The 14,411-nt window shown below is 46.0% G+C and overlaps 1 protein-coding gene across 2 annotated transcripts in view; it reads right to left on the bottom strand.

Annotated features, from left to right (window-relative positions):
* The window catches only part of sh3rf1 (SH3 domain containing ring finger 1), a 226,605-nt gene that overhangs the window by 61,042 nt on the left and 151,152 nt on the right, over positions 1–14,411 (bottom strand). Inside the window, exons 3-5 of one of the 2 annotated variants that reach the window (XM_069941645.1) lie at positions 12,023–12,298; positions 11,604–11,699; positions 7,704–8,027 (exon numbers count right to left, since the gene is read on the bottom strand). In XM_069941645.1, coding sequence (XP_069797746.1) covers positions 7,704–8,027; positions 11,604–11,699; positions 12,023–12,298 — 696 coding nt within the window. The remainder of the gene's footprint in view (positions 1–7,703; positions 8,028–11,603; positions 11,700–12,022; positions 12,299–14,411) is intronic. The other variant, XM_069941652.1, reaches the window with a different exon arrangement.

Genomic DNA, 14,411 nt, shown 5'->3' with positions numbered 1-14,411 from the left:
ACGTTGGTCTGCCCTCATCGCACATGAACTCCTCAGACTTGACGTCGACATAGCCGCTCTCAGTGAAGTCCGCCTTGCAGATGTAGGCAGACTCCAAGAACGTGGCGCGGGCTACACACTCTACTGGTCTGGCAAGCCTATGGATGAACGACGCTTATCTCTGTAGGCTTCATGGTCAAGAACTCCATTGCCTCCAAACTCGAAAACCTCCCGACAGGTCACTCGGACCGGATCATGTCCATGCGACTCCCCCTTCAAAACAAGCGTTGCATCATCATCATCAGTGTCTATGCTCTAACCCTCCAGACGGAACCAGCAGAAAAGGACAAGTTCTACACTGATCTGCGCAACCTCATTCAACGCACCCCTGCAGCCGACAAGGTTGTCATCCTTGGCGACTTCAACGCACGCGTCGGCAAAGACTCAGAAACCTGGCCAGGAATCCTGGGCAAGCATGGTGTCGGCAAGTGCAACGACAATGGGCGCCTCCTGTTGGAGCTCTGCGCAGAACAGCGGCTTGTCATTACAAACACCCTTTTTCAGCAGAGGGACAGCCTGAAGACTACCTGGATGCATCCCCGATCCAAACACTGGCACCTCCTGGACTACGTCCAGGTGCGAGAAAGAGACAAACGAGATGTGCTCCACACCAGGGTCATGCTCAGCGCGGAATGCCACACTGACTACCGGCTAGTTCGCTGCAAGCTCAACCTTCACTTCAAGCCAAAGCCCAGGAACAGTAAAGCCCCCAGAAAGAGGTTCAATGTTGGAAACCTGCAGTCAGACAAAGTGAGAGGAAACTTCCAGGCAAACCTCAAAGCAAAGCTCGAGGATGCAATCTGCCTCATGGACTTGTCCCCTGAAACCCTCTAGGATCAGCTGAAGACTGCCATACTGCAATCCACTGAAGAGGTACTAGGCTTCTCCTCCAGGAAAAACAAGGACTGGTTCGAAGAAAACAACCAGGAAATCCAGGAGCTGCTGGCAAAGAAGCGAGCTGCCCACCAGGCTCACCTTACAAAGCTGTCCTGGCCAGAGAAGAAACAAGCCTTCCGTCGCGCATGCAGCTATCTTCAGCGCAAACTCCGGGAGATCCAAAATGAGTGGTGGATTAGCCTCGCCAAACGACCCCAGCTCAGCGCGGACATTGGCAACTTCAGGGGTTTTTACGAAGCTCTAAAGGCTGTGTACAGCCCCTCACCCCAAGTCCAAAGCCCGCTGCGCAACTCAGACGGCAAAGTCCTCCTCAGCGACAAGATCTCCATCCTCAACCGATGGTCAGAACACTTCCAATCTCTTTTCCGTGCCAACTGTTCAGTCCAAGAATCCGCCCTGCTCCAGCTCCCTCAACAGCCCTTAAGGCTAGAGCTGGATGAGGCCCTCACCCGGGAAGAGACATATAAGGCAATTGAACAACTGAAAAGTGGCAAAGCAGCAGGTATGGATGGAATCCCCCCCAGAGGTCTGGAAGGCTGGTGGCAAAACTCTGCATGCCAAACTGCATGAGTTTTTCAATCTCTGCTGGGACCAAGGAAAGCTGCCTCAGGACCTTCGTGATGCCATCATCATCACCCTGTACAAAAACAAAGGCGAGAAATCAGACTGCTCAAATTACAGGGGAATCACGCTGCTCTCCATTGCAGGCAATATCTTCGCTAGGATTCTCCTAAATAGAATAATACCTAGTGTGGCCGAAAATGTTCTTCCAGAATCACAGTGTGGCTTTCGCGCAAACAGAGGAACTACTGACATGGTCTTTGCCCTCAGACAGCTCCAAGAAAAGTGCAGAGAACAAAACAAAGGACTCTACATCACCTTTGTTGACCTCACCAAAGCCTTTGACACCGTGAGTAGGAAAGGGCTTTGAAAAATACTAGAGCGCCTCGGATGCCCCCCAAAGTTCCTCAACATGGTAATCCAACTGCACGAAAACCAGCAAGGTCGGGTCAGATACAGAAATGAACTCTCTGAACCCTTCTCCATTAAAAATGGCGTGAAGCAAGGCTGTGTTCTCGCACCAACCCTCTTTTCAATCTTCTTCAGCATGATGCTGAACCAAGCCACGAAAGACCTCAACAGTGAAGACGCTGTTTACATCCGGTACTGCACGGATGGCAGTCTCTTCAATCTGAGGCACCTGCAAGCTCACACCAAGACACAAGAGCAACTTGTCCGTGAACTACTCTTTGCAGACGATGCCGCTTTAGTTGCCCATTCAGAGCCAGCTCTTCAGCGCTTGACGTCCTGTTTTGCGGAAACTGCCAAAATGTTTGGCCTGGAAGTCAGCCTGAAGAAAACTGAGGTCCTCCATCAGCCAGCTCCCCACCATGACTACCAGCCCCCCCACATCGGGCACACAAATCTCTAAACGGTCAACCAGTTTACCTATCTCAGCTGCACCATTTCATCGGATGCAAGGATTGACAATGAGATAGACAACAGACTCGCCAAGGAAAATAGCACCTTTGGAAGACTACACAAAAGAATCTGGAAAAACAACCAACGGAAAAACATCACAAAGATTAGCGTATACAGAGCCGTTGTCATACCCACACTCCTGTTCGGCTCCGAATCATGGGTCCTTTACCGGCATCACCTACGGCTCCTAAAACACTTCCACCAGCGTTGTCTCTGCTCCATCCTCAACATTCTTTGGAGCGACTTCATCTCCAACATCGAAGTACTCGAGATGGCAGAGGCCGACAGCATCGAATCCACGCTGCTGAAGATCAAACTGCGCTGGGTAGGTCACGTCTCCAGAATGGAGGACCATCGCCTTCCCAAGATTGTGTTATATGGCGAGCTCTACACTGGCCACCGAGACAGAAGTGCACCAAAGAAGAGGTACAAGGACTGCCTAAAGAAAGCTCTTGGTGCCTGCCACATTGACCACCGCCAGTGGGCTGATAACGCCTCAAACCGTGCATATTGGCTCCTCACAGTTCGGCGGGCAGCAACCTCCTTTGAAGAAGATCGCAGAGCCCACCTCACTGTCAAAAGACAAAGGAGGAAAAACCCAACACCCAACCAATTTTCCCTTGCAACAGCTGCAACCATGCCTGCCTGTCCTGCATCGGACTTGTCAGCCACAAACGAGCCTGCAGCTGATGTGGACATTACCCCTCCATAAATCTTTGTCCGCAAAGCCAAGCCAAAGAAAAATAAGAGGGAAAGGGCGAGAATGCAAGAGGTATAAAAGTCGGGCCTGAGCCCCCAATAAAGCACAGAGCTTAACCTGACTGCGCTCGTGTGCGTTTTTCTTTCGAGTAGCACGCAGTTACATCCTTGCCTAATTAGAGTCTTTTTTTTATTAGTCTTTAGTATATTAGTAAGACTTTATCTATAAACTTGGGGGAGGGGGGTTCAATTATGATGGCGGCACAGTTAGTGTAATGGTTAGTGCAACGCTGTTACTGTGGCATCGACCAGGGTTTGAATTTAAACTTTGTAAGTTAAAGGAATTACTTGATTAAAGTGAGTTTTACCAAATTAAAGAATACAATTTTCTATTGTCTTTTAAACAGTGCAGTTTTAATGCAGATGTATTAGTTATGCTTTGGAAGATTGAGCCTCAGTCAACCAGAAAATTCACATTTCTGGCATCCACGATCCCCTGAGGTGCTGGATAATGAGAATTTTTACTGTATGTGCGTGTATTGTTTGTCTGTATGTGGGTTATGTCTGATTGTGTATCTGCATGTTTTGCATCAAGGACTGGAGAATGTTGTTTCGTCACGTTGTACTTGTACAGTCAGATGATAATAAACTTGATCTTGAGATTAGAGATGAACAACATTAAAGAGCTAGGAAATGGTAGATTCACCAGAGGGTTAAATGTTTGTTTAGAAGCTCGTCTCAATGTTTAAAATGGCTGCAAACAATTTTATATAAAAACAGAGATTGCAGGAAAAACACAGCACATGATGGAGTGTCTGTGTTATGAGAAACAGTCCAATAGTTCAGATCTGAGACAGTTTATTAAAAATTGTAAGAGAGGAAACTTGTTAATCCATGAGGTAGAGAAGGTTGGGAGGGCGGTGGATGGAAAAGAAGGGCATACTTCTGATTGAGAGAAAGGAGGTGGCACATAATGTTACAGTGAGGTTCCTTGGTGTGCAATACATGCACATCGCACGGACAGGCCCTTTCTGCCCATGAGCCCTGTGCTGTCCAATTACACCCAATTAACCGACAGCCCCTGTACGTTTTAAACAGTGGGAGGAAACCTGAGCCCGAGGGGAAAACCCGCGCAGACATGGGGAGAACGTACAATCTCCTTACCGACAGCACAAGATTCTAACAACCTCCAGTCCCCAATTGCTGGGTCTGTAAGAACGTTGCCCCTGTGCTAACCATGCCACCCAACAGGTGGAAAGTTAAAATCTCCTCCTATCACAACCTTATGTTTCCTGCAGCTGTCTGCTCGCTCTCTACAGATTTGCTCCTCCAATGCTCGGTGACTATTGGGCAGTCTATAATACAACCCTGTAATGCAATGAGTGCAATGTGTTGGTTCAACAGGGTGATGGCTGAAGTGTATGTCGAGGAGACCAAACAGTGTCTTTCATCTCTACAACATGCAGTGGCCAATATGAATCAGACCTTCTCAACTTACAAATGTGGGCAACAGCCAGGGATGACAAGTAGAAGTCAGACCATTAAATAACGTGATTAGAAGAGCAATAGAGAAGCTGGATACACCAAGGGTTCTCCACCTTCCCCATGAAGGCCAGCCACAGATTAAAGAGCATCTTAAAACGATGGTGCAGAGATGACAGGGAGTCTCATTGAAACATGTAAGATATGCAGAAGACATCTTCTTTGGCTTGGCTTCGCGGACGAAGATTTATGGAGGGGGTAAAAAGTCCACGTCAGCTGCAGGCTCGTTTGTGGCTGACAAGTCCGATGCGGGACAGGCAGACACGATTGCAGCGGTTGCAAGGGAAAATTGGTTGGTTGGGGTTGGGTGTTGGGTTTTTCCTCCTTTGCCTTTTGTCAGTGAGGTGGGCTCTGCGGTCTTCTTCAAAGGAGGTTGCTGCCCGCCAAACTGTGAGGCGCCAAGATGCACGGTTTGAGGCGTTATCAGCCCACTGGCGGTGGTCAATGTGGCAGGCACCAAGAGATTTCTTTAGGCAGTCCTTGTACCTTTTCTTTGGTGCACCTCTGTCACGGTGGCCAGTGGAGAGCTCGCCATATAACACGATCTTGGGAAGGCGATGGTCCTCCATTCTGGAGACGTGACCCACCCAGCGCAGCTGGATCTTCAGCAGCGTGGACTCGATGCTGTCGACCTCTGCCATCTCGAGTACTTCGACGTTAGGGATGAAAGCACTCCAATGGATGTTGAGGATGGAGCGGAGACAACGCTGGTGGAAGCGTTCTAGGAGCCGTAGGTGGTGCCGGTAGAGGACCCATGATTCGGAGCCGATAAGGAGTGTGGGTATGACAACGGCTCTGTATACGCTTATCTTTGTGAGGTTTTTCAGTTGGTTGTTTTTCCAGACTCTTTTGTGTAGTCTTCCAAAGGCGCTATTTGCCTTGGCGAGTCTGTTGTCTATCTCATTGTCGATCCTTGCATTGTCGATCCTTGCGGAGGCCCCGATACGGGCAGAGAGTTGGAGGCGGCGGCCCCAGTCCAGGCACAGGGAGAGCAGCAGCGGCCCCGGCCCCGGTCCGGGCGAAGGGTAGACGGCGGCGGCCCCGATACGGGCAGGAGCAAGGGGGAGACGGCGGCCCCGGCCTCGGTTGTTTGAGGCAGGCGGAGGCCCCGATACGGGCAGAGAGTTGGAGGCGGCGGCCCCAGTCCAGGCACAGGGAGAGCAGCAGCGGCCCCGGCCCCGGTCCGGGCGAAGGGTAGACGGCGGCGGCCCCGATACGGGCAGGAGCAAGGGGGAGACGGCGGCCCCGGCCTCGGTCGTGTGAGGCAGGCGGAGGCCCCGATACGGGCAGAGAGTTGGAGGCGGCGGCCCCAGTCCAGGCACAGGGAGAGCAACAGCGGCCCCGGCCCCGGTCCGGGCGAAGGGTAAACGGCGGCGGCCCCGATACGGGCAGGAGCAAGGGGGAGACGGCGGCCCCGGCCTCGGTCGAGTGAGGCAGGCGGAGGCCCCGGTCCGGACAGGGAGTGGGAGGCGGCGGCCCCAGTCCGGGCACAGGGAGAGCAGCAGCGGCCCCGGCCTCGGTCCGGGCGAAGGGTAGACGGCGGCGGTCCCGATCTGGGCAGGAGCAAGGGGGAGACAGCGGCCCCGGCCTCGGTCGAGTGGGGCTGGCGAAGGCCCCAATCCGGGCAGAGAGTGGGAGGCGGCGGCCCCAATCCAGGCACAGGGTGAGCTGCGGCGGCCTCGGCCCCGGTCCGGGCAGTATGGACCGACCTAGGAGGGGAGGCAGGCCCCTCCAGCCCGGGTAAGAAACCTGCATAGGAGAAGGCCACTCCGATATAAAACCTACGACCCAAGGACCTCGCTGCCACGTCCCAGCTTGCTTGGCCACGGCACACGAACCATGGGTGTAAAGGGTGGGGCAGAAGACATATAGTGCAAGAATCTGACCAAGTCAGACTTCCTTTGGCTGAAATAGGCTTGATGGAGTGAGATGTCCTTAGGATAGAAGTCAGCTTTTGGAGGAGATAAGCCTATCATCAGATCAGCCACGATCTTATTGAATGGCGGAGAAGGCTCGAAGGGCCGGATGGCCTTCTCTTGCTCTTAATTCTTATGTTGAGACAGGCATAATCATACTGAAATGGTATAGCAGGCACCAGGAGCTGGTTGACCTGTCCTGCTCCCATTTCTTATGATGGAATATTCATTTTGGCCAGGTTCTGTTACAATTCTCAACATACCATCCATCATCACCATTAAAGTGAACATGTACCCCGACCATTCCCAGATTCTAGTTTACATGGCATTGTGCAAAACTATTTAGCAAGCTCTAAAGTGCCTCCACTCAATTCCAACTCTATCACTGAAGGAAACTGAAGCAACCAGGCTATATAACACTCTATTCATCTTCTCTCCATTTATATCCAATAATTTTTTTATCTTTTGCTACCACATAAACAGATGGCAGGCCATTCATCCTTCAAAGTAATGAGACATGGCCACTGAAAGCAGTGCTGGAGACGTCGAGAAATATTTCTTACTGGATTCTTCAGTTTAACAAAAGAATTCAATAATGTTCACTTAAGCTGCAACAATCTATTCAATACCATTTATCTTGTCACTCTCCATGCTATTTCTCTTGTTAGTAGGATGTGGGTGGTGGGAGGGGGGGGGGGGGGAGGGGGAAGTAATTGAACCAATTGTTTTCAAGAGCACTCTAGACACAGTGGAATTGAGAGAACATAAGCAACTCAAATCTATGACTTGCCTCGAGGCTAACTGGGGACTACACAAACTCACGATTACATTGAGAAAATTTCAACATTGGAGCAAAAACATCACAAGAGAGCAAAAGGCCCACTGTTTGACAGAGTTATACGGCAATAAAAGATGTTCAATCTATTGTGTCTTTAAAAGAAGTACCAATTACTCTCATAGAGCCTATCATTTCCCCAGAGATCTGCATGTGTCCAATTTCCTTTGCCATGGCACAATTAATGCTGCTTCAGGTACTTCATTCCAGATCACTGTATTTTTATGCATTTTATTTTAATTTTTGAAACTCTAGTATTTCCATTCAGATTCCGATACAACAAGGCAACTTACCTGAGAAGGTGCACTGCAGGAGAGTCCACCCAACTCATTTATGCGTGCCGCGGCAGTCGGGTTGCTGGAGCTTATCAGAACTGGAGGGCTGATCTCCATGGAGTGGCGGTTTTGAGATGACTGGGATGCTTTGTTAGACATGGTTAGCGAGGTGAACGAATGGCGCTTTTTGGTGTTCTTCTTTGTCGTGTCGATGGGTTTCTGGGTAGAGTTGTTCTGAGTAGCCCCTGATGCATTGCTGCTTCCTTCTCCCGAATTGCCACCTCCAGAGGGGGAGGCTGAAGGTTTATCCAGCTGTATCAGCTGTTTGGCTGTTGAGTTGAACTGGAAATACAAAAAATAAACACCCAAACCACAAAATAAAAGATTAGTATATAACTACAATATATTGTAAGTGTATATACTGCTGTTGGGTTATAAATTTAATTCACAATATACTCCAAAACTCCTTCTTGTGCTGAATACCTCTGAACGTTTGATAGCTCTTGGACTGTTCTCCTTGGATTTCAAAAGAATGAGGGCATTTTGAGTGCTGAAAGGTAACAGAGTAGATGAAGTTGTTACCCATGGTTGGGGAGTCTAGGACAAGATGGTATAACTTCAGGATTGAAGGGCTCCCATTTAAAACAGAGATGTGGAAGAATTTCTTCAGCCAGAGAGTGGTGAACCTCTGGAATTTGCTACCACCAGGAAGCCAGGTTGTTGAGTGTATTTAAGGCAGAATTTGATGTGCGTCTGAATAGTCAGGGTATGAAAGGCTATGGAGAGAAGGCAGGGGAGTGGGAGAATGGATCAGCTCATGACAGAATGACAGAGAGTACTCAATGGCCTACTTATGCTCCTTTATCTTATGGTTTTATGGAAATGAACGGATGCAATTCAGTGATCAGGGTTTGAATTTTAATTTGAAGTGCAACCTGAATTAATTTAAATCTCTCATTTCTGCTTTTCAGTTTGACTGCAAACAATCTGAAGAAATGTTGGTGCTGTGAGCACATCTGCTGCTTTCCATATCAGAATAACAATGACATTTGTGTCACATTTTTTCAAACATTAAATAAACATGAAAATGTGTACTAACAAGCAGAGTGGTGTTTGAGTTGATGCAAACCATACGAACATCTTGGCATGACTTACGAGCAACTTTATTTCATCCATGCACAACTTTACATCAATCAGAGTAAAACAATACATATACAAGTATTTCATAAATACAATTTTCATGAAAATAAATGAGAGAAATCAAAATCAAGCAACAAGTTAGAAACACCATTGTTAAGGAATAGGACAATAGGTAGGAGTTTATGACGGCAATTTTGATGGGACCGGGATGGTACTATAAGAAAAGAACACATCGACGATCAACAGCTGAGATGGGAGCAGATCAAAGGAACAAAGGTTGTGGGTCAGTCGGATTGCAGAGGGAACGGAGATGGAATGCAGTCAGGATAAGGTACAGGAGAGGAAATGGCAACACTGATTAAATCTGAATGCTTTAGAAATCATGGTTGAGAGATGTATGGTTGGCAGCAGGAGAAACAATCCTAATTTCATTTAGTGTGTTAAGAATACTTTAAAGTTGCCACTTGGAACTCAGTGTTGCCACTTAGAACTCAGGATTTAACTCCAGTAATATGATAATGGCCAGGTGGTGATGGTGCTTGAGATAAATATTGGCCAGGAATCCAAAAGCACTCCCCAGCTTGACTTTAAAATAAAGCTGTAAGATTTTCTGTGTTTACCTAAGAGGGACAATGATGCACTTGTTTTCAAGTGTGTCCAGACTGATCAACAGTCTGGACACAATATCAAATTGGACATATGGAGCATCTATCCAGCTTTGGTGCAACACATAAACCTGCTGGAGTAACTCAGCAGATCATGCAGTATCCAAAGGGTCCAGACCCAAAATGTTAGTTAGCTATTGCTTCCTAATAGATGTGTGACCTGCTAAGTTTCTCCAGCACGTTTGTGTATGGCACACAACTCCAGTGTCTGCAGTGTTTCTTGTTTAACTCTATCCGGCTTTAGAGTCCACTTCTGAAATGGGCTTGGGCTAATAGCTTCTGACTCAGACCTCTCTCAGCATGGCACTCAGATAGATTTTTGGAATTAAGGGGTTATAAAAAAAAAGGGCAGGTAAATGGACCTGAGTCCAGAGCCAGATCAGCTATGATCTTATTGAGTGGCGGAGCAGGCTCGATGCACCAAATGGTCCCCACTCCTGCCCTTGTTCTTAAGTGCTGGAATTCAAAGCCAAATTTGAATTGTGATTCAGAACAACGGATGGCTCTTTTAAGTTTTAAGTTTATTTGTCACAAAATACCTCGTAGTGAGAAAGGAGCAACAGGTATTCTCGAACTTTCATACAGCAAAGTCAAGAGAACTACGTACAGAGTACAGAATTACAATGAAAAGGAAGATCAGTTAACAATCGAGGGTGGCATTAGACCAGCGATCCTCAATGGGGGCCCCACAGAAAAGTCTTGTTTTCTTTTCAGCTCACATAACATAAATATTTTTAATGCTTCTTATGCAGTCGATAGGAGACAAGTATGGAAGAAACCAACTAAACTTGACTGCTTCACCAAAAACCTTGAGCAGAGTTCAAACAGGGCCATTGCCAAAAGGAAGGTTGAGAACTGTTGCATTAGAGCACTGTTATACGTTCATTCAGGAGTCTGATAGCTGAAAGAAGGAACTGTCTTTAATAAAGATAAAATGCTAGAAAATCAAACCAAATAAATGATAAGGGAATAGTTGTTTAAATTGCACTTTCTCACAACATTAATAGAGTTACATCTCCCCTGCTGAATAATTTGTAGTTAGAAATGCATTTGGTTGAATAGAGAGGCAGATAAAGCAATGTTTCAATGAAGTGAATTTAATAAGTACTTGTGTGCCCTACTTTACCTGTTCTCGTGACTGTGGTACAAGACAGAGAGGAATAACGTGATTAAAATCACAGGCTGACTAGTGTGATCAACGTAAACAGGCTCATCTCAGTTCTCTCCCATGATCAACATTAACCCTTGGCTGGCAATTGACCGCTCTTCTTGTCATTGATACAAATGCAACAATCTGAAAACTGTTTCTTACTGTCAGATTCAACGTCATAGAGTGTTGGAAACAACCCCTTAGGCCCAACTTGTCCAGGTTAACCAAAATATTCCAACAGCACTTGTCCCACCTGCCTGCGTTTGTCTCATATCCCCTCTAAAACCATCCCATCCATCCAATTTTTTCTTAAATTCTGCAATACTGTCTGCCTTAACCTCCTCCTCCGTTTCATGCATTCACCATCCTCTGTGTAACAAAAAACATTACCTCTCAGGCCCCTATTAAACCTCTCCCCCCCACCTTAAAACGATGTCTTCTAGTTACCGATTCCCTAATCTGGGCAAAAGACTCTCTGCATTCATTTCATGATTTTGCACACTTCTATGAGATCATCCTTCATCCTCCTCTGCTTCAAAGAATAAAGTCAACCTCTCCCTCTAGTTCAGGCTCCCCCCACCGATTTGCATTCATTTCATGATTTTGCACACTTCTATGAGATCATCCCTCATCCTCCTCTGCTTCAAAGAATAAAGTCAATCTCTCCCTCTAGTTCAGGCTCCCCCCACTGATTTGTGGTAACATCCTCATAAATCTTCTCTGTACACTCTCCAGATAACACCTTCCCTGTACCACAGTGACCAAAACTGAACACAATACTCCAATAGGGCCTCATCAACATCTATGCTGGAATAAATATTTCACCCGAACATACAAACAAAATCTTTGTCAGAAAACCTAGTCCCATATTAGCATCCTGGCTGAAAAGTTAATCGTTTACAAACACAAATGTTAATGAAAGATTTACATATGAATATCCCAGTTCCTGAAAATGACACTCACTTCAACATATGAAATGGGGAATATTCCTATCTTGTCTCCCAACATTCCTTCAGCCCAATTTTCGTCGACTCTGCGTATCACTGTCAAAATATCATCCTGAAGGGGAGGAAAAAAAAATTTACCAGGAAAACCAGCAATCCAAGTTTACAAAATAAACAAAACCTTTCTCAAAGATGTATTTGACATAACATGATTGGGACAGTCTCTGATATTTTATATCTACTGAAATCTACAGCTGCAGTAAAACTTAAGATTCGGTATTTTGATTGCTACCTAAATTTTCATTAACTATCATGCATCATGTATGTCATGTATATGTATCACATATTTCTTAATGTATCATTAAGATACATTAGATGAGGCATAATTCCATTCAGACACTGCCAAAAACTAGAATCAGTGGAAGATTAAACCCTCACCTTCGAGAATGGTAAGCAGTCTTTGTCCGCTTCCTTATCTTTCACTTCAAAGTCATAAAGAGCTTTGCACTGTGGTGGAGGCTGAGGTAAAGGTTTAATAATCTGAACAAAATTGGTGGGGAAAAACCCATGAACACCATTGACTTCCCCATGATACCAATTCTCATCCACTTGTCGCCGGAGGATAATGATGTCACCTTTGTTGAACTTGAGATCACCGGGCTCTTTTCCTTCGTAGTTGTATAATGCTTTGGCACATGGGAATTGAGGTATACCCTGAAACACAAAAGGCAAATAGCGTCTAGGATTTGTTGAAGAAAATTTTATCTAATTATATTTTTTTGATGAGAAGTACAATTGGTTAAGAATATAGAAACAGGAGCAGGAGTAGGCCACCTGTCGAGCCTGTTCCATTGTTCAATAAGATCATGGCTGATCTGGCCTGCTCATTAAATTCTTAATTCCCCTATTCTTCAAAAATCTATCTGTCTTCAACACATCCCAGCATGGATTTAGGAAAGAATAGGGCACTGTCACGATTGAAACCCATGAAATAAATGGACTGTGACAGGACAGGAACTTGTAGAAGTGAAAGATTGTTTCTTTAACTGAGTGATGTATATAAGTGGTATTCACCCAGGTTCCATAATAGAAATGTTTATCTTCATTCATATTGGACTTGGATAAGCAAAGCACAATGTAAAGAAACAACCTAATTGTACATTTTCCAAATAAAACATACTAATTGGATGACACCAGTTAAGTCATAATTTCTTTTAAAAGTTTACAAGATTCACTGGCATTCATTGCTCTTCTGGTGTAACTGAGCGACTGTTGAATAAATACAGTCTGAATAGTACTGTACTTAACAAAGTCTGTGGATCCTGGAATCAAGTGCAAATTATGAACGTGCTGGAGAAACTCAGCAGGTCACACAGCATCTATAAGAAGTGAAGGGTAACCAACACTTCTGTTCACCATTCTGGTTACTTGGTTACAAGAAGATGGCTCAGTTGAGGATGCGAGGGTAAAAGAGTATAAATGTAGTTGTAATATTTTTTGCACATGGTTCCTTTTTGCTGGAACAAAGGAAGCCATAGTAAAGTTAATTTTAGATATAGACATACAGCACCGTAACAGGACAATTACACCCAAATGACTTACAACCCTCTAATATGTTTTGAACGGTGGGAAGAAACCAGAGAACCCGGAGGAATCCACACAGAAACAGGGAGAATGTATAATCTCCTTTCAGACAAGGTGTGTATAAAATTATAATAGGCCTCATTCCCTCAACAGAGAGGACTATAGCATAGAACAGGGAATTGGTGAACAAATCATTTTCACCCCAAAGGTTAGTGAATGTCTAGCATTCACGTAGGAAAAACTCATTGCATGTAACTATAATTGGAAAGAGTATTAGTAGAACTTTGGTCTACATGAATATGGAGTGAGAGCAGGCCATATAGAATGGGCAACCTCCTCTAATCTCCTCTGAATTCCCGCCCCCCACACACCTCCACACACTCATCCCCACACCCAACAGCAGGAGGAGAAATGAGCATCTCAGCTTGAGCAATCAGACTGAAATCTCTCTTCCCTGTTCCATTGTCAACATGAGCAGGACTCAATTCACCTCTGAAATTAAGATGCTGTGGGCTAGACCTGGCCCACCGCTTGAAATCAATTTCAACAATTCCCACCCCCCCCCCCCCCCGCCCCCTACACACACACACACGTCCAATTCAGAATGCAGAAGACCAATCTTCGTGATTCTCTGCCGCAGAGAATGTGGAACAAATCATAACTTGGGTTCGCACAGCATAGGGTCGATGCGACATCCCTGAACAATTAAAAACTGCCCGTTTTAACTTTCCACAATTCTATAACAGCCTTGGGTAGGATGCAGCACTGAGAACACGTGTCAATGCAAGGAGTGCAAAGTAAAAGTTTTAAAATTATATGAAAGTATTATACTGGATGAGCGACAAAAATATACACTTTGTGACAAAAGCGGCAGATATTTAGTCTGTTGTATTGTTGCTGCTTGAGAAGGAGCTCCACAAACAAATTTCACCTTCCAAAAGTTGGTCCAGAATCCTCTGGTCACAGCCTTTCAAGCAATTCAATTTATTTAAAAGCTTTTGCCTATACCTCCATGGAGAGATAGAGGGGGCATGGGGAAGAGCACAGGTGGATAAGGGAGGGAGGACACAAGCGAAAACAGGGGGAGGGGGAAATAGCTGTGAGTGGAGAGGGAAGAAGGTGGAGAGCTGGAGGACACAGAGGGATAGGGAAGAGAGTGAGAATGGGGAGTGGTCTAGCAGAAACCGGAGACGTTGATGTAAATGCCATTTGGTCAGAGAGTGCCCAGTCAGGTGTTGCTCCT

Source organism: Narcine bancroftii, chromosome 1, assembly GCF_036971445.1.
Source record: "Narcine bancroftii isolate sNarBan1 chromosome 1, sNarBan1.hap1, whole genome shotgun sequence".
In the NCBI taxonomy this organism is placed as follows: Eukaryota; Metazoa; Chordata; class Chondrichthyes; order Torpediniformes; family Narcinidae; genus Narcine; species Narcine bancroftii.
The sequence above is the reverse complement of the archived record's forward strand: the minus strand, read 5'-3'. Positions and strand labels throughout refer to the sequence as shown.